This window comes from Notechis scutatus, chromosome 2 (genome assembly GCF_049901735.1).
Source record: "Notechis scutatus isolate UNSWTSFEM ecotype Mainland chromosome 2, rNotScu1.2, whole genome shotgun sequence".
Taxonomy (NCBI): domain Eukaryota; kingdom Metazoa; phylum Chordata; class Lepidosauria; order Squamata; family Elapidae; genus Notechis; species Notechis scutatus.
Window position 1 is genome coordinate 21,808,525 of NC_142010.1, and position 23,554 is coordinate 21,832,078.

Here is a 23,554-nt window from a genome sequence, read left to right on the forward strand (position 1 = left end):
GCGACGTGATGGCCCTGGAAGAAAATTTTACCGACTGGTAAGTGGCGTCAGCCGAGAACTCGGCTGCAGCCACTAACTTCGCTATATCCTGGTGAGCTCTCAGATTGGAAGCAGGGATGTGGTCCTTGAGCTGACGTAGCCAGCGGATGGAAGACCTGGTGAAAAATGAGGCGGCCGTAGCCGATTTAATGGCCCAGGCGTCAGATAGGTGGGCCCTACGCAGCGCCAGCTCCGCCCGCCTGTCCTCAGGCTTTAAGGCCTCTAGGGCCTCACTAGGGGTAGAGGAAGAAGCTAGACCCACAATGGGGTCATCAACCTCCGGGATATTCAGAAGGTTAGACAGAGCCGCATCGAGATTGAAGAATCTCTTGTCTTGGCTAGATGGAGCAGGAGGTGTCCCTGAGGAGGTAAGTTGCTTTGCAACCAGATCTACGAAGATGGGAGGGGATGGGATGACCTCGGCTTCCACCACTGGTTGGGTGAAAATGGAGTCTTCTGGGCCCTCTTGGACTGGGGGGTTCAGCAGGGGACTGGGGAAGAAGGCCAGATACATTCTTGGCCTTAAGGAGGAGGGACTTGAACATATGTGGTTTGAACAGCCCCCAAAGGTGGGTTGGTCGGGGGAAGGACCCTCGTCCTCCGACATCTCCCCTCCATGATGTCAGCCTCTAAGAGGGGTTCACTATAGCGGGAGGATCCCATCCGGGAATCCTCTTCCTCCTCCCTGAAATCCCCAAAGTCCCCTTCCTCCTCCATCTGGGCCCCAACGGTGGAGGGCTATCCCTCTGAGAGAGTACCTGATCAGTTGGGGGACCGGTTGTGGAAGGGATCGGAGTGATAACGAATCGTGTTCAGAGGCTCGCGGAGAGAAGCCTGATCTGGACACGTGTTGTAGTGCCTCTGCTATGCCCTGGCGGATGGCTGATTCCATCCAAGCCTTGATGTGAGGTGGAACCTCGGAGGTAGAGGGTTCATCCTGGCGCAGACCAGCGGCTGTGGGTGTAAAGGTGGCTTGGGGGTCCGTCTAGTTGGAGGTCCGGGGGTCGGAAGACCCTGAAGCGAACTGCGCCTAGGTAGGGAAGAAGGGTCTGAGGGGAGAGGTAGAGCAGAGGTAGAAGGGGTTGGAGGAGGAGGTATAGGCGGCTCCGAGCGGGACTCCTTGAACGCCGGTCGAACTCTTTTTCTAACGCTTTGTGGCGCCTCAAGGCGCTCACGTTGGGCGGCCTTGGAAGGTTCCTTGTCCTGTCTGGAGCCCTTAGGTTCCTTGTCCTGCCTGCGCAAGTAGTGGGACTTTGCTTTAGCCTTCAAAGAAGGACGTTTAGAGGGATTGTCGTCTGCCATGTTAGGTAACAATACTAGCAAAGGCGGTTGGCTCGCCCAGAATAGGCCTGGATGAGGCCGGGTGAAGGTGAAGCTGGCCCTCTCCCCTTTTGGAATTTGTAGTGTACAGATTATAACAGTAAGGTATCTAAATAATATAGTATGTACAGGAAAAATAGATACTCTATTTGTAATTCCTTTGATTTCTTTTTGTTTGTTCTTTTTATCTTTTTCTCTTTTTTTTTTTTTTTGTACCCAATATATATACAGGTTATCCGTAAATATCTATATATCTATGAAAAAAAAATATTACTGTACAAAAAACAGAAATTATTATTATTATTATTATTATTTTGCAAATATATTCCTTTTATTCTCGAACAGAAGCAGTAACTGGGTATCTCAGTACAGGCCGGATCAGTCAAATAAACGCCTGAGGCCTATGGTAGAAGAGGGCCTCTGGCAGCAGGCCTCCAGACAAGAGAAAACAAAACCGGAGGGGGCTGCAACTTCGCCCGAAACGGACTGCGGGAGGCCAACTAAGATAAAAGAGCGAGCCAGGTAGAAAGAAATGGGCAGCAAAGCTTTGACCCAAGGCCTGGGGCTCTAATTCACCGCAGCTAGAACCAGAAAAAAGGCCCCACCACGAGGCGGAGCCAAAATGGCGACCGCGAGCTGAACGTCGGGGACGCCTTCGGGACGGAAAAGGAGGGCTTTGCCGGTCAGCTCGGCACGCCTAGGGCCTTAGGGACAATAACCCTCCCGGTCGGCGTTTGGGGTGGGGGAATCCAGCAGTAAAATGAAAGGAAAACAACGCGTGCCACGAGGCAACGCGGAGGCAGCAATGCGATCTGATAAGGATGGGGGTAGCGCTAACGCGCTGCGAGCCCGCAGCTTCGCCTCTCAGGGACGAGGGAAAATTTTCCCTTAAGTCCAGACCCTTTGCGCAGGAGGAGAAAGAAGGCAAACCTTATCAGAATGTGAAATAGGAAGGAAATCTGCGATCAGCCAAGGAGCTCTCTAACACACCGCCTGACTCTTCGAGGCTGAGCAAAAGACTGGGGCGCTCCGCGATGTCACGTGAGGGGCGGAGCGTTTCCTCATCTAAAGCTCAGCCTGCAAGAAGAGGACTCGGAAGCACATCCCAGTCTCTGGATGCTCCGAGCGGCTCGAAGGAGAATAGCCCTGATTTCAAGAAGGTGCTGAATGGCCTGATTCATGAGGGCTTGCCTGGAAATGTCCTGAGACACAGGACAGATCAAAAATATTTGGGGTGGGGTGGGGTTAGGAAGTCCAATTGTAACCCCGACCTAATAGTGCTGAGCACCCAGGCGTCCATCCCATTTGGAGGCAAAGAAGGCTAGGCGACCTCCGATGGGTGGGGAGAACGAGGGATTACTTAGAGCAACGGAAGGAACGACCCCCTCTCCCCCGAAAGGGCCGTTTACCAGTAGAAGGTTGTTGCCTGCCAGATGTTTCCGCCCATTGGTCTTGGCGTTGGGAGTAGGCCTGTGCGAGCGGGGGAAGCGAGATGAGGTCTCCGCTCGGAAGGCAGGAGGGCGATAAGGAGCAGGGCGATAGTCGGCTTTCTTCCCAGAGGAAGAGAGAGAGAGAGAGAGAGAGAGAGGAGAGAGAGAGCCCTGCTCTCCTGGGAGCTGCTTGAAGAGAGGAAAAAAGTACTGAAGATCGCTGGTGATTGCTATCTAACAGAACGCTTTCAGAGACACAGCTACTGACTGAAAGGAGCTGAGTCAAAAGCTGGGGTCTTTCCCTGGGGCTGGCTTTTATATCTTAGTAGAGACTCAGCTATGACATCATAGGAAGGAGTCAACCCATCCTGGGCTCTCGATGCAGCATGGAGGAGAATTGTTTATATATACCGGTAAGCTTTCATTTTTATATTTGCGATATATTTCTTATACTGTCCATCAACAAAGTACTTGAATGCTTCACAAATTAGACCTGAAAAAATATATCCATCTTTGAAATTCAACATACTGTATTTTTTAGTCCAGCCCATGCTGAGAATGGACACAGACTAGTAATGTGCATTTCCACTATATGGCAGGGTCAGTGAATGAAACCATATTAACACAACTCTTCTGCTATTAGTATCTGACAAGGCATGAGTAGCAGCAAGGGAATTGTTGAAAACAACTATAATGTAGCTACCAACTTCCTTCTTCTGCCTGCAAACCACTAGACACTTTAATATACATTCTCTCTCTGGTACTTTCCCACACACGCTAAAAGAAACCAGTGTCCTGGAAAGTAAAAACACACAATTACTGCAGTGTTTAAAAAGCAAAAGGACACTATTTCACTGCACAATAAATAGCACCATTCAGAAAGGCCTTTCAAAATTGATAAAATGGTTCTCTACCCTGCATGTCAGGACTTCATATTAAAAGATCAATATGACTTTCGCTTTTGTAGCAATGAACAAGAAGAGACTTTAAATTATTGAGTGTCAACACTTGCAACTTTCCCACATTCAGATTTTACTCTTCCGTAATCACTTATAGATTGTTCTAATATCTATAGCCTGGCTTAATCACTGAATTAACACTCAGCTAGCCGCTAAGATTTCACATCTTGTTTTCAATTTTCTCAAACACTTCTTGTCTCCCCAACAGTTAATCCCGATTATATAAATATCTATTTTGAGATAATTTCAAAAGAGATATTTAAAATGTATGCCTGTTTACTTATTTAAAGTACAGATTTCTATCAGAAAATGTAATCACAAATCAATGTAAAAATTCTGAGTGAACACAAACAAAATTGATATAGCTACCATATACAAATCAAAAAATTAAAAACAGTTTTACATAAAAAGAAAACTAGTTTACCTGCAAAGTGTTATTCAGCAAATCAAAATCACTGTATCTTCGTATAATCTGCAAAATAATATTTTATTATGAGTTGAGTACAACTCATTCAAAAATACACTTTAAATCTCATCTAACATGTAATTCAGACTTAAGTTCAAAATTATCCTATTGGCCCACGTTTGGAAGATTTCATGACAAGAAGGATAAATGCCAATATCAGACATGAAATTTTTCAGGAATTGGAAAAAACAAAAACTACTTTCTCCTCTACACAGAGCCTGTAAGAGCAAAATTGTTTCAATTTAACTACGCAAGGAATAATAGAATGTGCATAGGGAAGTTTAATGCTTGACTAATGAGATGAATAATGAGTAATTATTTCCACGTGCATTTACAAAATTGGGCCTCTTTTGTCTGGAACAAAGGAAAGAAAGAAAGAAACGGAGCAGCATGATAAAGGTGTTTAAAATTAGGTATGGTTGAGATAACAGACTTTGTCTTCATTCTCTTATACAATACAGCTAAAACCTGAGGTCATTTAAACTAAAATGCAGGATTATTCAGGACCAATAGGAGGAAGAACTTGTTCATGCAATGGATAGTTAAACTGAGGAATTCACTGCCGGTAATTGTGTTATGGTAATTAATTTGGGTAACATTAAAAGATGACTGGATAGGTCCTGGAAGATTAGACTATCAATGATTCCTGATATTAATACTGGTAGCTGTTTACCATCTTAAGAACCATAAGTAGCACGTGCCTGAAATCTTCCCTCCTGGGAAGGAGTATCAAAAGGAAAATTTGGAGCATCTGGCAACATTGAGACTTGTGACTTCTCAAAAATATCTGGGCCCTTCATAAAGAACGCTAGACTAGCTGAGATTGTGTTCTAATCCAGCAGGGCTCTTTATGGGCAATAAAAATATTTCTCCTATGAAATCTGTGCCTCTGGAACAACTAATATCTGCAAGGATGCTAATTAGCAGCACCCTCTGTCCTTCTGAGATAAAATACAGGACCAGCTTCTTAAAACAACACTGAAAACTTTGGCATTCTCGCATATCACAGGCCTGCTAGTTTCAAAGGATGAAGCTATCCGGTTTCTCCCTGAGGGTGATACATCTTTTCCTTACTCCATCTCCTCCTCTTATCAGCTATAAAACCATTTCTTCTTTGTATCTGTGTCAGTCAAGTATGCTACATGTCTTTGATCAGTATCATAAATAAGAATTATGCAGCCTTATAACTCTTGCTCATGGCTGTTCTGGATGCAAGCAACCAATGATTCATTATATCTTGCCAGCTTTAGATTTTTTTTAAGAGTTATGGGATCTTCTCCAGGAGTTAGCATTTCATGGATGAGTTTTTCATCACAAGAGAAAAGCAACGCTTTAAAGATATTTGAAAAAGAGCAAAAGAAGATAAAGATGATTAATGTTGCCTTTCTCCTATAGCAGCAGGTGGAAAGATCATCTGCTAACTGTATAGAGATTCCTATTCACTCCATGCTAGATTGGTGAGACTCAGATAGCACCAACCTACTTTCTTCAAGACAGACAATGCAAAGAATCTGGCTACTGTTCACATCCATTAGGTGAGAGAACTTTTATTTTAAATAAAACTTTTGGAAGGGTTCTTATTCTGCCATCATCTGCTGGTCCTGTCTCTATGCTTGCTGCCTACTGTAGCCTGGACTTCATAATTTGAGAGAGGACAGGGATAATAAAATCATTGTAAGCCGGTCATGTCCTAGAGTTAGCTCCATTACTCTTTAAAATAGAGTATCCTTATTACTAGCAAACCACAGAAAAAATATCTTATGAAAGTATAAGTTTAACACTAAGGAACAGAATTCGGTTTATCTCAATATGCACTGGGGCTCTTATTCCAATTTCAAGATCAGGGGGAGAAAAATCTATACAGGTAGTCCTTGATTTACAACCGGTGGTCACTTAACAACCACTGGAAGTTATGACAGGCTTTTAAAACAACTACTTACAACCTGTCACATTTCAGGTACTTGGCAACTGCCTGGCATTTACAACTGGTTATAATGTGCTGGAATCATATGATTGCAATTTGTTTTCTGCTCTTCTGTGCCTATTGGATATACTAGATTCGTTTAACAACTATGTGGTTTACTTAACAACTATAGTGACTTTCGTTATGACCATTGTTAAAATGGTCATAAAATCAAATTTGGTCACATGATGCCTTGATTTTATCACCACAATGACTAACGGTCAAACTCCAAGCTTCATCGTGATAAGGAAGTCAAGGGCTGCCTGTAATAGACTTTGGCTTTACTGGTCTTAATTACTTTAGAGTTACATAAAAACTAGTGATGATTTAGCATGAACCAACTGAGTTATGGCCAAAGAAGACTGAATGTGAGAAAGAGAAAGCAGAAATAATGAGCTAAGCTCTGATCTTACCCCACAACTTCTTTCATTCAAAAAATATTTATACGAAATGATTCTAAAAAAACTGGTTATACAGCAAAAATACTGGATTATCATAGTTCAGTTGAAAAAAATCTGTTACAATTTATATTAAGAATTCAAGTAGTTTACCTGCCAGCTGTTTTCCATTGAAATCCCTCTTTGTACACGAATAATATATTCCTGGAAATTACAACACATATAACATGTTATATGATCTGTCAAATGAAATTCAATAGTGCTTTTAAAATAATTTCAGTGTATTAATGGATTAAGACAAACTAGGCCCTTTAAAAGCCACTATAGCCCTGAGCTTGCTTGACAACTATGTAATTTTCCAATGTTAACATTAGGGCCCATCTTGCAGCCTACTCACCTGTCTGTACTAGTTTATTAGGGCATGTTTTATTTCGTTTCTTCACTTGTTTTTTTTTTTCATCACAATGAATTGAACAGTTGGATTCCTCATTATAAAATTAAAATCTCTCCTACTTTTAGGATGAACAAGACAATTCATACCTCACAAGTCATTGTTTCAGAGACATTTATTTACCTAAACAGAGAAACAAAATGACCATGGGCAGGCAAAAAAGCAGTGGGAGCAGGAGTGACTTCCAACTTCCTGTTGGCTTTCCCACTGAGTTTTTTTGTGGGGATCTGGCAAGGAGCATTGGCCATGTTCCTAGCAAGCAGGGAAGTGGCAGGATGGAGGGAGGAAGGGATTGTGAGACTGGCTGGGAAACTGTCACAGAATGTTGAAAATGAAAATCACATAACCACAGCAGCAGCCAGTAGCACTGAAACAGCCACAACTTTGTGATAATTCACTTCTTCAGAATCTATGGGGCCTGGATTTTGGACACTTATTAATTAATCCATTTTGAGGAACCTTGGTTTAAAAATTGTTGCCTTATGGTGTATTGTTTCACCCAGTCATGACATCATTTCACCCAGGTCATAACAACATGAGTTTTAGTAGAATATAATGTTTGGAGAGGAAGGGGTTCCTTCCAGAAATTTCACACCAATGGGATTAGGCAAGACGCGTCTGCTAATTGGGATAAAATTATGATAAATGTAAACAAAATATTAAAATGCAAAAACATCACAATAACGGTATGAACTATCAGGGTCATGTAGCATGTTGGTATGAAAGCTGAACCATCAGAAAGGCTCAATGAAGCCAAATCGATGCTTCTAAATTGTAGTGTTAGAAAAAATTGCTGAGAACACTTTGGACCACAAAGTGAATATTGTCATTAAGGTTACAAGCCTAAATTTACAAGGTCCCAAAGAAGCAGTTATTGGTAAACCTTGGTTAACAGTGGGAATTGGGACTGGAAACTCCTTCACCAAGCAACACAATCATAAAGCATGATTTCATCGATTGCAATAAAGTTACAACAGCAGTTCCAGCTGTAGTCATTATGTGAATCCTAAAACTTACTAGGTACAACATCACGGGATCTTTATTTGCAACCTCCTGCTGGCTTCTCCATTGACTTTGCTTTGTCAGAAGCTGGCAGTGATGGTCACAAATGGCAATCGAGTGATCACAGGATGCTGTGATGGCCACAACAGTGAGGACTGGCCATAAGTCTTCTCATTTAGCACCATCCTAACTTCAAACATTCTCTGAATGAATGCTTGTTATCCAAGGTCTACCTCCACTGAAAGGCAAACTGATGTTGCATTGTGTCAAAGGAGGAAGAAACTGTATGACAACAATATCCAGGTGGCTATTTCTCCCACTGTTTCTTAATACTGCATTCTTAAGCCATTAAAAACAAGCAAATTTCAAGTAAAATGTACCAAGAATGTAACATATACAACACATGAGTATTACACCAAGTATTTATTTTGGATTTTACCTCACATGACAATTCTTCTTGAACATATAATTCTCCTTCACCTCTACTGGATGGACTACTACAGGTAATCCTCAACTTTCGGCCACAATTGAAACCAAACTTTCTGTTGTTAAGTGAGACATTTAAGTTAGTTTTGCCCCATTTTATGACCTTTCTTGCCACAGTTGTTAAGTGAATCACCGCAGTTGGTAAGTTAGTTCCCCATTGATTTTGCTTGTCAGAAGGTTGCAAAAGGACCCCGGGACACTGCAACCGTCATAAATATGAGGCAGTTGCCAAGCATTTGAATTTTGATCACATGATCACGGGGATGCTATAAAAGTCCTAAGGGTGAAAAATGGTCATAAGTCAATTTTTTCAGTGCCGTTGTAACTTTGAACAGTGACTAAATGAACTGTTATAAGTCGAGGACTACCTGTATTAGTATGAGAACTCCAATATTCCAAATACTAAAGACAGAAAGCATGGAAAACACCCTAACATTTCTGTATAATGTAATATCCTATGAAATGTTTCTTCTGCCTTCTGCAGTAGAATATTTGCTTGCCAAAAGAATTATTATACCATTCGTTTTTAACAGATAATTCAGCAAGTAATAATTTATATTCTTTCTATCTATTTTTGAAGGAAAAATCTTACCAAAGATCTAATGGTAATTTATGGTTCCATGCGACCTCAATATATTCATTTCTATTCATCTATTGAATAACCAACTCCACAAGACCCTGGGCTGCATGTAACATTAAAAACAATGTAAATAAGAATAATAAAAAATAAAACATTCAACTAATCTATGAGGACTTGAGTTGTTAGTTGATCATGTGAGAGCACATTTTCTCTCCTGCGTCACTGATTTTAATAAAATGTTAGTACTACAGAGAGATTAACTACCCAAAGAAATATTTCTGATTGCCATTCTTAAGAATCTTAAGTACTCATGTTTAGCCACCCCAAGAAAACTGCTTCTGGCATTTCAAACAGATCTTTATCTGTAATCACCAACATGTGAAAACAGAATGAAAATGACATTTCAGTGCATCAGTGGTGAAATGGTAAACTTATATAGGAAGCAAACAGCATTTTTCTATTAAAGGCAATACTAAAACTTGTAAAATTAGACTGTTCATCACTATTGATCATCTGCTACATGACACTTAAAATCTCAGCTGTCTATCTCCATTGCCCTCAGCTGTCAAAAAGAACTAAATAAAGCACCAAATTTATGAAGAAATTCTAAAAACAAACTTACTACAATTCTGCATGTAGTCAAAAACAAATAAGCAACAGATAGCTGATGTGTACCATAAAAAGCTAGCTATTTGTTATATTGCATAAATTATAATCCCTGTATTAAATGGTTAATATCTCATGCTTAAACATTCTGCTCTATACACAGACTTATCAAATTTCTCCTATGATCTTTAGCAGAGAAAGTGTTTTGCTGTCTACCATTGATAATTTAGATTTTGCTCTACAAAAAAAACTAGCCAATTACTTTGGCCCACGAGTAAAAAGCTTATATAGAACAGCAGATAGAGCTTTCAGAAGAATCTTTTCCCTTTTGTACCTAAAGATAATTGATATGTTCAGGTAGCTCAACAAATAAAGCATATTATTGGGAAAGGGGTTAATAAATTGCATGCCTTTATTTACAATTAACTAATAATTTACTGAGCCTAATAATATACATCAAAATAAAGCTGAGAAAGCCAAATAAAACAAGGAGCAATTAAGGGAATGAACCAGAAATCTGAGATTAGATCAGGACAAAAGCTTATTACAAGTAAACCAACTTATCTCAGCTACACAGGAAAAGAAAAACTTTGTATGTACAGGTCAATTAAAGGCCCTTATTTCAATATTCCCAAAACTAGATTGCATTGCAGCTCCTAAGGGCGTATTTCCTGACTCAGTACTGAAGCTAAACAGGTCTGGAACAGCTCAGCACCCAAATATGAAATTGCATAGAATCCCTGCCGTGGATTCCACAGAAGAAAAACAGAAATATAAATGAATAAATCATTCAGAGATGTAAACAAGCACAAATGTGATCACGCATGACTAAACCCAGCCTACTTTAGTCTTCTCTTCTTCCGAAGTTCATGTAACATCTTGCTCCTCATATGATGCTAGCCTGTCTCACTGCTCTCATGCAAGTCATTTGCTCACTGATCATATGATAAAAGCAGCTGTGATCAAAGATCTGTTGTAAGAGAAGAGTAATCTGATACATTCATCAGAACACACAGAAACTACCAGATAATAGGCAACTGCTTAGCATAAAATATTGTAACATTTAACTGAGCTCTATCCTGGTTCATGGTGCTTACAGATAGACTGAAAGGAAAGTTTCCTTTAATGTTCTGGTTGTTGTTTAAAAATGGCTCATTTATGGAAATATTAGGGGATATTGTTTCCAGTGCCCACACACTGAAAACACATGATTTTATTCAGCAAACTCATATGATATTAGGAAGCCAATTTTCACATATTTAAAGTCAAGTTTATGGAAAATAAGGTTGTGAACTGACTGCTCAAGCTGGTTGTTGGAACAGCAAATCGGAATTGAACATTGAGTTACGAGCCAGGTCTGTTTTCTGCAGGGCTATCAAAAAAGAAAACCAAGTATGTTTTATGAATGGTAAGGCAAATGTGTCAATGTTTTTTATTTAGTAGCTGCTTCTGCAATTTTGAGAACATGCTGCAAACATTCTCAGAAAGTATCTTGGAAGGACTGCCTATTCACAAAAATGGTTCAGTTAAAAGCATGACCAGAATACAGCCTAATGAGATTTCTATCCCTCATTTCTTATAGATCCTCACAATCACTTTATTACTAGTGCTTATCTTCAGTTTTGGTTTTTTTCTGGGCAGGTGAGCATTTTTCCACCAAAGTATTTGTCTATAACCACCTGATAACAATACTTACGAGGTCTAGGTAGGAATCACAGAAATTTTGTAAATAAAGAGACTGATAGTTGGAAATTTAGTTTGCAGCATGCTTTTGTTTTTTTGCATAGCTCAATTCAATTCAGAATAGAGCTGAAAGGGACCTTGGAGGTCTTTTAGTCCAACTCACTGTTCAAGCAGGAGACCCTATACCCGTGATGGCGAACCTATGGCATATGTGCCATAGGTGGCACACAGAGTCATTTGTGCGGGCACAAGAGCCCCAGCCAAACTTACCTGCACTGCACATGCGCGCGCCTCCCAGCTGATTTTCAGCCTGTTTGAGGCCTTTTTCTGTGTCCCAGAGGTTCGAGGAAAGCCTCTGCAGCCTTTGGAGACCGAAAAACAGGCCAGTTTCATCATTTCCTGTATTTCTGGAAATACAGGAAGTGATGAAACGGGCCTGTTTTTCGGCCTCCAAAGGCTGCAGAGGCTTCCCTTGAGCCTCTGGGAGGCCGAAAAAGGCCTCAAATGAGCCGAAAATCAACTGGGAGGCACATGCATGTGCAGTGCAGGTAAGGTGGTGGGGGTGGGGATGCTGCGCATGCATGCGCGGGGGCGCATTGCATTGTAGGTGCCAGCATAATCACACACGCACACACTTTCAGCACACCACAACAAGGTTTGCCATCACTGCCCTATACCATTTCAGACAAGTGGCTGTCCAGTCTCTTCTTAAAACCTCCAGTGATGGAATGCCCATGACTTCTGAAGGCAAGCTGTTCCAGTGATTAATTGCCCTCATTGTCTCCTCGAGTTTCCATCCACTGCTTCTTGCCCTGCCCTCTGGTGCTTTGGAAAATATGTTGACCCCCTCTTCTTTGTGGCAAATCTTTAATTGGACATGATTAATGAAAAGTATCTTTAAAAAAGAAAGGGATGTATTAGGCACCAAAGGAGGGATCCTTTGACACTATATTGTCCACTGATATTTTTATCCTTCCATTATTTTTACAAATATCTCAAGGCAGTAATTATACCCTATACTCCTTCCTCTACCTATTTTCACCACAACAGCCTGGTCAGGTGAGTTGGGCTGAGAAAGCGACTGGCCCAAAGCCACCAAGCCGGCTTTCATGCCTAAGGCAGGATTAAAACTCACATTCTCCTGGTTTCTAGGTCAGCACCTTAACCACTATACCAAACTATCTGTCTGACTGACTTCCTACCCTTTCTCTCTCTCACTTGTTTTTATATACCCACTTTTGCAAGTTGTACTGTAGGAGAATCCTAAGTGGACTGCAGAATGTAAAACAACAGATCTTGCAATCAAGCCAGCCAAAGTACTAGAAAGAGCAGCAGCAAACCTTCCTAAAGGATTGAGCATCAATTGAAAATCAACAGTACTTCATATCCTATTCAGAATGCACATTACAGGCACTTTTGTTCCTGGACACAAATAGAAGTTGATCAATGCACTATTCTATCCTAGCCGAACACTGATGCAACCTGACATTAATGTTTATGCACACAAATATTACACATGTCCCCCCCTTCATTTTGACCATGAGGCACAACTTCTGGTAGTATCTTGCTTAAAGATGCATTCATAACCAAAGAAGCATTGATCTGGGATTTGACAAACGTAACATTGATGAAGAGTGTATGTTATGATGGGTGGAACCTATATTTGTTATCACTGAACAACATTTTGTTGGATAAGGTCCAATTTCAAATTGGTCAAGATCCTTTTGAATCTTGAGCCTATCTTCTGGCAGGTTAGTAATCCCCCCTTCTCTCAGCTTTAAGCCATCTGCAAATTTTATGAGTATCCCTTCAGTTCTTTCCATCTAATCTAATTCATTTATAAAGCGGTTGAAGCGTACTGGGATGAATGCTGAAGTACATCACTGCATACTACTCTATGTCCAATTGGAAATCCATTTTGGGTAGTGCAACTATTCCATTCCATATTAGCAATAGCACCTAGACTTATACACCGCTTCACAGTGCTCTGCAGCCCTCTCTAAGCGGTTTACAGAGTCAGCCTATTGCCCCCAACAATCTGGGTCCTCATTTTACCAACCTCGGAAGGATGGAAGGCTGAGTCAACCTTGAGCTGGTGAGAATCAAATCTTACATCAAATGCCTTATCTTTAAGTAGACTCTGTTTACAGCATTTCCTTTGTCCACAAATACAGTCACATTGTCAAAGATTTGTCTGGCATAGTTTTTATTGGTTTTACTGCTGGTTTCTGGTTATCAACTTGTTCATTTCTTTGTGCTTGCAAATTCACTTGTTTATTTTTCTAACACTTTCCTAGTACAAGATAAATTCAAGCTTAAAATAGTTAAAGAGAGGGGGGAGATATTACAGGGAAGACATGCTATGGCCTGGATAGTTAATTTTTTTTAGAATAGAATAGAATAACAGAGTTGGAAAGAACCTTGAAGGTCTTCTAGTCTAACCCCCTGCTTAGGCAGGAAACCTTACACCACTTCAGACAAATGGTTATCCAATCTTTTCTTAAAAACTTCCAGTATTGGAGCATTTACAACTTCTGGAGGCAAGTTGTTCCACTGATTAATTGTTCTATCAGGAAATTTCTCCTTAGTTCTAAGTTGCTTCTCTCCTTGATTAGTTTCCACCTTTTGCTTCTTGTCCTACCCTCAAGTGCTTTGGAGAATAGCTTGACTCCTTTATGGCAGCCCCTGGGATATTGGAACACTATCATGTCTCCTCTAGTCCTTCATTAAACTAGACCAACCCAATTCCAGCAACTGTTCTTTATGTTTTAGCCTCCAGTCCCCTAATCATCTTTGTTGCTCTTCTCTGCAATCTTTCTAGAGTTTCAACATCTTTTTTACATCGCGGCGACCAAAACTGGATGCAGTATTCCAAATGTGGCCTTATCAAGGTATTATAAAGTAGCATTATGACACTTCACGTGATCTTGATTCTATCCCTCTGTTTATGCAGCCTAGAACTGTGTTGGCATTTTTGGCAGCTGCTGGCTCATATTTAAATGGTTGTCCACTAGGACTCCAAGATCCCTCTCACAGTTACTACTATTGAGCAAGATACCACATATACTGTACCTGTACATTTTGTTTTTCTTGCCTAAATGCAGAACCTTACTTTTTTCACCATTGAATTTCATTTTGTTAGATAGATGTTCAAGTCTGTCAAGGTCCTTCTGTATCTTAAGCCTATCTTCTGGAGTGTTGGCTATTCCTGCTAGCTTGGTGCCGTCTGCAAATTTGATGAGTTTCCCATCTATCCCCTCGTCCAAATCATTGCTGAAGATATTGAAAAGTACTGGGCCTAAAGCAGAGCCTTGGGGGCCCCCCACTTCATACTTCCCTCCATGTAGATGTAGTTCCATTGAGGACTATATGTTGAGTGCGTTTGGTCAGCCAGTTACGAATCCATCTGGTGGTAATGCTGTCTAGCCCATGTTTCTCTTTTATCAAGTTGTAGGTTATGGTCTACTTTATCAAATGCCTTACTGAAGTCCAAGTAAATTATATCGACAGCATTCCTTTGGTCCACTAATTTTGTCACTTTGTCAAAGAATGCAATAAGATTAGTCTGGCATGATCTGTTTTTGACAAACCAAATTTTAAAAGTGTAAATTCTGCCAATGGAATTATAAAAAGAAAAGAGTAGAGTTTTGAAGATCATCTAGTTTAACTCAGTGTAAGAGTAATTATTAAATCATCTCTGATCGGCAAGTTGGATTTTGTAGGATTATTAAATAGATTACACGTGTATGGTAAATCTATAAAAATAATGAAATCTCATCCATTTTCATAACTATTCCAGAGTTTCATTTGTCTAATACTGATAGTCTGGAAAACAGTATCAATTTGAAAGGTGCTTCCTGACCTAATGGATTTCATAAGTTGCTAAAGGCGAAGAGAAAAATGGTTTACAGGCAAGTTATTCGTGGCTTATAACAATGAGCCTTACCTTCTAATCCTGTGCTGGTAAAAAGCTAAAAGGAAGTGCAAGGCAGCAGTTTCTGGTTCCCATATGGAATTCGCATAAAACCTTATTAACTTGGGTATTGTACAGATAAAGAATTCTAAAATATCTGCTGCTGAGTAATTCAGACATTATCAGTGATGGAGAGGAAGATAGAAAGATCTTGTTTCAATAATTCTAAGCTCTATTCAGAGCCAAGATCTTTCTCTTGAGTAGACCTTTATAATTTGATAAAGAAAGGAAGGAAGGAAGGAAGGAAGGAAGGAAGGAAGGAAGGAAGGAAGGAAGGAAGGAAGGAAGGAAGGAAGGAAGGAAGGAAGGAAGGAAGGAAGGAAGGAAGGAAGGAAGGGATTCTGTAAACATTAACTATGACATGTTTTGTATTTCCAGGTGTAATACTATCTGGTTTAGCGGATGGTACTACATGGGAGTCTTACATAAAAAGGATTAAATAGAAAAGTTAGAGTCACTACTATAGAGGCAAAAAATAGGAGTCTGGTAGCACCTTTTCAGCCTAATGTATTTTATTAACAGGTGTAGGCTTTCATAAAGTACCTTATTAACAACTAAAATATGTTGAAAACTTCATTTGTTGAGCTCTTTTAAGGTATGTTTCAACAATCCCTTGCTGTTATAGTCTCCATTTTCAAAATGATCCCTTTGAGATCTGCAATAGCATGCTGTGGGAGTTGAAATACTCCGATGTACTCTGAAATGATGTGTCCTTTTTTGAGTCTTGCTATCAAACTTGTGTCCATTCATTCTTTTGCACAAAATGTGTCTCATTTATCCTACACAGAATTTAAAGGGTCACTGCTTGCAAGTGACAGCATATATTATATCAGAGAAAACTTCTGAAGGCATCTCTAATTTTGTATGTTTTTGGTTGGGGCCTATGATGGCTCTCTTGGTGTAGATATGGAGACAACTAGTTATCTGGGTTGGTAACAGAGTCTGGTTCACATGTTAGCATAATTATGTTGTTACTTGAGAGCAATTGCTCAGGCTGGGTGGTTGTATGTATGCATTTCGACAAAATGGTGAAAATGTCACCAATCAAGGAGGAGCTTCAGGGAATAAGAGTTGATAAAGTGTTGTTCCAGATGAAGATGTTGTGCAGCTATGTGTCTACACATGACTGATCCATTGATTTTCAGGCATATGTTACTACATGTAATAGTATATGAAAAAAAAAACCTTGGGAGACTGGGGAATGGGGGAAATACTGCCTAAGGAACAGTCAGATAAGAGTAGGCATAGCCCACAGCCACATAAGGGGTAGACCAAGAGGCTCAGAAAGGGAACCTTCATAAGTTATCGAACTGTAAAAAAGACAGCAAGAGATTTGTACTTTTGGACTTGCAAGATTGTTAATGTAACCTTACAATAAAGTAGTGCTAGCTTATCTGCTGATGTTTCTTGTTTGGTAAGGGAAGGCTTAGGAAAGCTTGCACTACCAAAGGTAGAGTAGTGAGTAGAAAATTCACTGTCTGCTGGCAAGTCATCCTTCGTTGGCATCAGTGATTACGTTTTTGATGGCTTGAAGTTCATATTTGTGGGGGGACTTCATGGATAGTTTCTCAACCTCCATGGTGGCTTAAGTGGCATTATTAAGGAGATTGTCCCTGGAATTCAGTCTTATAAGGAATCTGTGGTGTCTTTTATGTAGCTGGGAATGCTGGTGGCTGAAGGTTTCAGTATAGAGCCCTTGAAACATGATAGTCCAGCCATGATTATTTCAATGGGACAGACTAGATTGTCTGGTTTGTGTACTTTGGGAAGTAGGTAGAAGGATTGCTGGAGTATTTCCAGTAGATACTGTCTTGTATGTCCTAAAGAAATTGTTTCATCAGATTATGTAGTTCTAAGTACAGGTAGTCCTTGGTTTTAACATGGTCATTTAACATGTAAAATTCCAACTGGCCTACTTAAGGGTTACTTACAACCTGGATTTGATGTCCTGATGGTCAACACCCACATGGTCATATGGCCACACTTCAGATACTCTGCAACTTGGATGCATTTATGAGCCATCTGCAGTGTCCCATGGTCATGTGACTGTGCTTTAGGATTGTTTTGCCGAAAATCCAGCATTTTGGTTTCAGCAAAAAATGCATCCACAGCAACCATTGGTTGTGGTTAACAACCACTGTGTTTGCTTTACAATCTCAGCATTTGCTTAATAACTGTTGCAAAAAATGTCATAAAAATGGATCAGTCACATGATTGACTCAGTTTATAACCATCATAAATTGCAACCCTGACAGGCAAACTTCATTAGGGCTGTAATTTGAGAACAACTTACTATATGTTGCTGTGAAATCTGAGAAGTTGTATAACATTGTGTTGGAGTTGCCTCTCAGCTTCTTTGACACAATTTGTTTTATTATAACAAGGGCCCCCTCCTTTGTCAGTTTGTTTGACTATGATGTCGTTATACTAAGACTATCAATAGCATTTTGTTCTGCTCTGCTGAAATTATTGAATAAGGGGAGGTTTTCTGATTATTGTGGGGCTAGCTTGTTGGTGAAAACATTTGGTGTAGGATGGAGAATAGCTTGGTAACAAATGCCTAAGCAAGCAGCACAAGTGTTGCTCTGGCATTACATTTCCGAGATTAATATACAACTTTCATAGCAGTGAACATACCTAATACTCCTGCCTATTTTCCCCTGGGAGATGGGCTGGGTTGAGAGACAGTGACTGGTTCAAAGCCACCCAGCTGGCTTTCAGGCCTAACATAGGCCTAGAACTCCCAGTGTCCTGTTTCTAGGGCAGCACCTTAACTGTTACAAACTGGCTCCCTATTATTGTAAAAAAAGGCAAAGGTTTCCCCTGTCCAGTCATGTCCTACTCTAGGGGTGATGCTCATCTCCATTTCCTAGCTGAGGAAGCGAGTCACTGCTTTCTTTCCTCTCCCCATTAGGGCCACCAATCTCACCCATTTCTGCAAGTAAAAATGGCACTGAAAAAAATCTCATTATTAGCTCCTTTTACAAAACAAATTCAAAAATGATTGGTCCGTGCTGGGTAATAAAAAACATAACCAAGAAGCCAATAATTACCATTCCCAATACTTTAAATTTACCTTGTATACAACCTACATTTAATTTTTAAGTTTTGTTTTTAGTATGGGCAACATTTTAAATTATTGATAATCCAGTATGCCACTATCCAAAAGACTCAGTCCCCAAAGACAAAGAAATGTATACATTTTTTTTCTTCACTAAAATCTACCTGAATACCATAGCAAACACTGTCTAAATATAACTATATTGGTCTTTAAAATCCTCATTAAATATTGGTTTTTCCCTCAGGCTTTGGAGCTTGGATGACTGGAGCTTGGATGTTTTGGATTTTAACTTAATTGTTCATCTTGCTTTTTAATTTATTATTATACCATCCACACAGAGTCACAATGTCTGAGTTGGGTGGCTCGACAAATTAAAGTTGCTTCCAGAAGAATAAATCAGATTAACCTTTTCCTGTGCTCAGCTAAAATACATTTCATTTTCAAGGTTTATCCTCACTCCCTAATAGACTCTTATTCCTCCTTTCCCAGCTGGCCTTTTCAACCAGGGTTTCCAGCTGAATCTAACTAAAAACATTTCCCTCCTCACTTTGCAGGAACTGAGTTGGTTTCCGTTGGTTTGCCACTTTTTTCAATGCAAGCCTTGCTAGAAAATATTTTACATTTTACACGTAGTAGCAAATCATCAAACGCCTATCCTGTTAACCTATGTACTTTAAAAGGGCAAGCGATCCTCAGGGCAATCTCGTCCTGCCATATGGAGCAGCGTGCTTTCCCGAAGGCTTTCGTTCGCTTTCGTTTCAATCATGATCTCCCGGAGGAGCGCGGGGGGAGAAAACACCGGTAGAAAATTTCCTCCAGGTAGCACTGTTGTCAGACGCGTCCCATTCGGGGATTTGTAACATTTTACAAATTGCTCCGCACCTACATTTACCAACACTTGGCGTGGCCGCCCATCGTATCGGAAGCGTAAAAGAGCCCCCGCAGCGAAACTCTACGAAGGCGCCTTTTCGGACCCCGCCGAGATTTGAACCCGTGTCCCTCCGGGAAGGAGCTCAGTTGCCCGGATCAAACGGCATCCTCCCTCCCCTTGGAAAGAAAGGCTCCTTTCGCGCCCACGCTTGCAACCAGCCTTCCCCCCCCACCACCATCGGGGCCCTTCCAGATGGGGTTGCAGCTCGGCGTCCATAATGCCCGGCCGGGGCCCCCGCTCCGCAAGAAATGCCCGACGGTGGAAAGCCAGGGCAGCGCCGCGCAATCCTCCGAGGAACTTTCCGCACGCACTCCGTATTCTCCGCGTCGCGCTCGCGGCTTCTTCCAGGGCGCCCCACGCCCTCCAGCCGCCCCCGGGGACCTCCGCCGCCGCCGCGCTCGTGCCGCAACCCAACCGGGGCCCACCCGCTCCGCTCGCCTGGCTCACCGTGTGCGAATGCAGGCTCTGGCTCGCCTCGATGACGGCTGTCAGCGGCACCGTATCGTCCAGCAGCACTTTCCCAGCCGGCGGCTTCTCCATGAAGGCCATGCCGAGCGCCCGGGGCAGAAGCCCGGCGCCCCTCGCGGTGCCTCGCCAGGCGGCTCCCTCCGGCTCTGAGCGACTCCTGCGGCTGTCAACACAGGAACCGCCTGTCCGGAGCCGTCCCTCCTCCGGGTCTTAAAGGGCGCCGAGTAGGCAGAGCGTGGCGCCCTCCCCCGGCCAAGGGACGGCCCCACGACGTCAGCTTGGTCGGCGCAGCGCTTGGCCGAGGAAGGCCGGGAGGATACGGAGGCCCTGCCTTGCAATAGCTTGCGAGCGTGCAAAACGCCCCACCGCTCCGTTGCAAAACCGTATTTTCCTCTTCGTTTACTCCTCCTGCACGTTGAATTGCCCGAAACAGGAAACAACGCGTAGTATCTTAGGGACTGGCGCATTATGGCCAAAGAGTTTACGGCTTCATGGGAGGCAAGGGGCTTTATTTTCCCGCGTAAGACCGCCTATACTTTTATAACACACTCTTGGAAAGTTAAAAACGGCGAATGATGGCTAAGGAAAGGGAGGGTGAGTTGGCAGGTGAAATGAAATCAGTTGAGTGGGCAATTTGACATGGTGGCCTGGCTCAGGATTACATTCCCAGAAATATTTTGGTCTTGATGATAATTCATCATTCTTGCGTGTTACCCCAGAGGTCAATACATTTGAGAAAACATGACAACTTATTCACTTAACCAAAGGTAACAGTGTTTCTCAACCTTGGTGAAATTAAGATGTGTGAAAGTCAATTCCCAGAACTTCCCAATTAGCATGCTGGCTTGGAATTAAAGTCCACACATCTTAATGTTGCCAAGGTTGAGAAATATTTTTTATAGGCTGCTTACAAATTACATCATTTTTGAACGCAGTGCTAATGGAGGAAAATATTTAGAAACATCAGTATAGAAAATAACACTTGCATAAATGTGCAATGCTGTACGAGGAAACAGTTCCTGAAATGTTTAAGGAGACTGTGTGTTTAAGCAAATTAATCAGTTTTTGACAGCAAAGACTTAAGTCAGGTTTCAAATAACATCCCATGAAAATTTGGCACTTAGTGATATGTACAAGGAAAAGTTTTTAAATGGAGGAATGTAATATGTCACAAGACTACATATCTTATTCAGAAATTATAGGGCTTTTAAAATAAAAACGGTGATCTGTAAAAATTGGACAAAGATCATCTTTCTACACACAATGCTGCTGTTAATTATAGTGCAGATGTCTCACATTGGTTAATTCTTTGGACAATGTTTTTTTTTGTAGCCTACAGAGGCTGCGAATTACTCAACCCTTTCCTAGAGAAAGGAAACTGAGATGATAAAGACTAGGAGAAAGGAAAGTGAAACTTAAGTAGTTCAACTATTGTCATGCCAACCTTTACATATTTTAAGATGCCTCTTGATTAAATACTTTAAATTAAATACTTTAAAAAGCAAACAGTAAATTAGATAAACTTTTGTAGTATTCTCATTGTTGTCCAAAGTTGTATACATTCATCATCTTTGGAAAAAAAACTTTCACAATTTGACGTGCTTGTAATGGATTGAAAACAAAAACAAACTTTGCTAGTATTTAATGAGTCCAGGAGAGGATTAAGAGGTCTGCTGGAACAGGTCTCCTGGAACTGATCCAAGTTCCTACTTGATAGTGTAGGGTGCTATTACAATAACACTGTTCAGACCCTCTTTAAACACCTCCAACTATAGAAAACAGCTCATTCTGTTAAGTGTCATCTCTTAATGTTAGCCAGAATCTTCTTTCTTGCATTTTTCAGCCATGCTTCCTGCATGAACAGGTCTTGTGCTTAATACCAACTAACATGTCTCCCTTTAATTTTGTCTTGTGATAAATGTAATATTCTGATTTTTTTAAATGTTTCCTTTCCTAACTCGTTTAACTTGTTGGCTGTCCTCCATTTCCTGAATGACACACGGGCAATACTGCCACCACCATAGAATCCAATGGAATTTTAATCCTATTCAACAATTATTTAAAAAGTATGGTCTTCACCAGTTGGTTTATACTTCCAACCTTCCTAAATTGAGTGGAAGAGAGATTGAAAACTCTTTGTGGATTGGGGAGATCTAAATGCATTGCCTTCAGCCAAAATCAACCTGTCCAAAACAGACAGTTCAGGAAAGAATGTGCATGTTTCTTCACTTTATGACATTTTCCTATTATGACACTGCTACAGAGCACCCTTCACCCAGAAATTCAGTTAATATGAGAATATAATGTTTTGGGAATATTTCCCTCTTTTTACAGTTTTCAGACTGAAAATTAATTGGGGTGGGGGGGTTTCTATTTTTAATTGTGCTATGGACATTTTTTTAATCATGGATGTATGTATTTGTGTTACCAAGAAACTTATGATTATGACTGTATAGAAAGTTAATATGCATTAGGGCGGAAACAACATACCAAGTGGATTTGTCTTCAGGGTTTTTGAAGTTATGCCAGGAACAAGTCTTAGTAGTAGTTTTTTCTTGTGATCTAAACATTATACATATATTAATGATAATATATGAGAGTATGATCCATAGGTGCTTATAGTTGTAGGTAGTTAGGGGCTGTTTTCAGGCAAGACAAATGTACTATATACCAAAACTTGTGCAATATACAAACAGGCTCATTTACTGTACACACAAGATCATGGAAGCCAGGATACATATACTTCTTTATCATCTTAATATATAGGTGATTGAGATGCTCAAAGTGAGTAAGAACCCCTGGAAACAGCATTTCTCAGTGTTCCTTAATTAATCCTCATTTGTTACCTGGCTACTGTCTCTAGGGAATATTAAAAATCCTATGAAGATGAAATACCAGATAACTAACTATAGTGTTCTACCTGTTACCTATTTTCAAAAAACCCATCTTCAAAAAAGGAAGAAAACCAGACCCAGGAAACTTAAGCACCAATCAGCCTAACATCAATACCTGGGAAGGTACTGGAAAAGATAATAAAAAAAAAATAGATCTGCCAACATCTAGAAATAAGTAAAGTAATAACTAGCAGTCAGCACGGATTTGTTAAAAACAGGTCATACCAAACCAATCTTATTTCATTCTTCAACATAGTGACTAAATTAGTAGACCAACAAAATACTGTGGACTTAGATTTCAGCAAGGCATTCGATAAAGTAGACAACAACCTACTTCTACGTGATCTAGAAAAAAGTAGGATAGATAGCACCACCACCAGATGGATTAGCAACAGGCTGACAAACCATACTCAACAAGTAGTCCTTAATGGGTCTAAGTCTACATGGAGGGAAGTAAGCAGTGGGGTGCCACAAGGTTCCGTCTTAGGCCCAGGACTCTTCAATATCTTCATTAATGACTTAGATGAGGGAATAGAAGGGGGACTTACCAAATTTGCAGATGATACTAAGCTGGCAGGAATAGCTAACACCCAAGAAGATAGGCTCAGGATCCAGATGGATCTTGACAGACTAGAACACTGGGCCGTATTTAACAAACTGAAATTCAGTATAGAGAAAAGTAAAGTCCTATACTTGGGCAAGAAAAACCAAAAGTACACCTATAGACTAGGTGAAATCAGGCTTAATAGCAGTAACTGTGAGAGGGATCTTGGAGTCTGAGTGGACAACCAGCTAAATATGAGCAATTGCATTAATAGAGGGATACAACCAAGATCAAGTGAGG

At 40.8% G+C, this 23,554-nt stretch overlaps 1 protein-coding gene and 1 pseudogene across 10 annotated transcripts in view; one reads left to right on the top strand and one right to left on the bottom strand.

Moving 5' to 3' along the window:
• PXK (PX domain containing serine/threonine kinase like) overlaps nucleotides 1-20,000 on the bottom strand; it is a 58,886-nt gene extending 38,886 nt beyond the window's left edge. For 6 of the 10 annotated variants that reach the window (XM_026682857.2, XM_087953682.1, XM_087953681.1 and 3 more), the window contains exons 1-3: nucleotides 19,796-20,000; nucleotides 6,729-6,779; nucleotides 4,173-4,220 (exon numbers count right to left, since the gene is read on the bottom strand). In XM_026682857.2, the coding sequence (XP_026538642.1) occupies nucleotides 4,173-4,220; nucleotides 6,729-6,779; nucleotides 19,796-19,897 (201 nt within the window). In that variant the 5' untranslated portion in view covers nucleotides 19,898-20,000. The remainder of the gene's footprint in view (nucleotides 1-4,172; nucleotides 4,221-6,728; nucleotides 6,780-19,795) is intronic. The other 4 variants (XM_087953678.1, XM_087953677.1, XM_087953684.1 and 1 more) reach the window with 1 other exon arrangement.
• Nucleotides 8,125-14,961, top strand: LOC148131915 (uncharacterized; annotated as a pseudogene).
• Nucleotides 20,001-23,554: the final 3,554 nt, after the last annotated feature.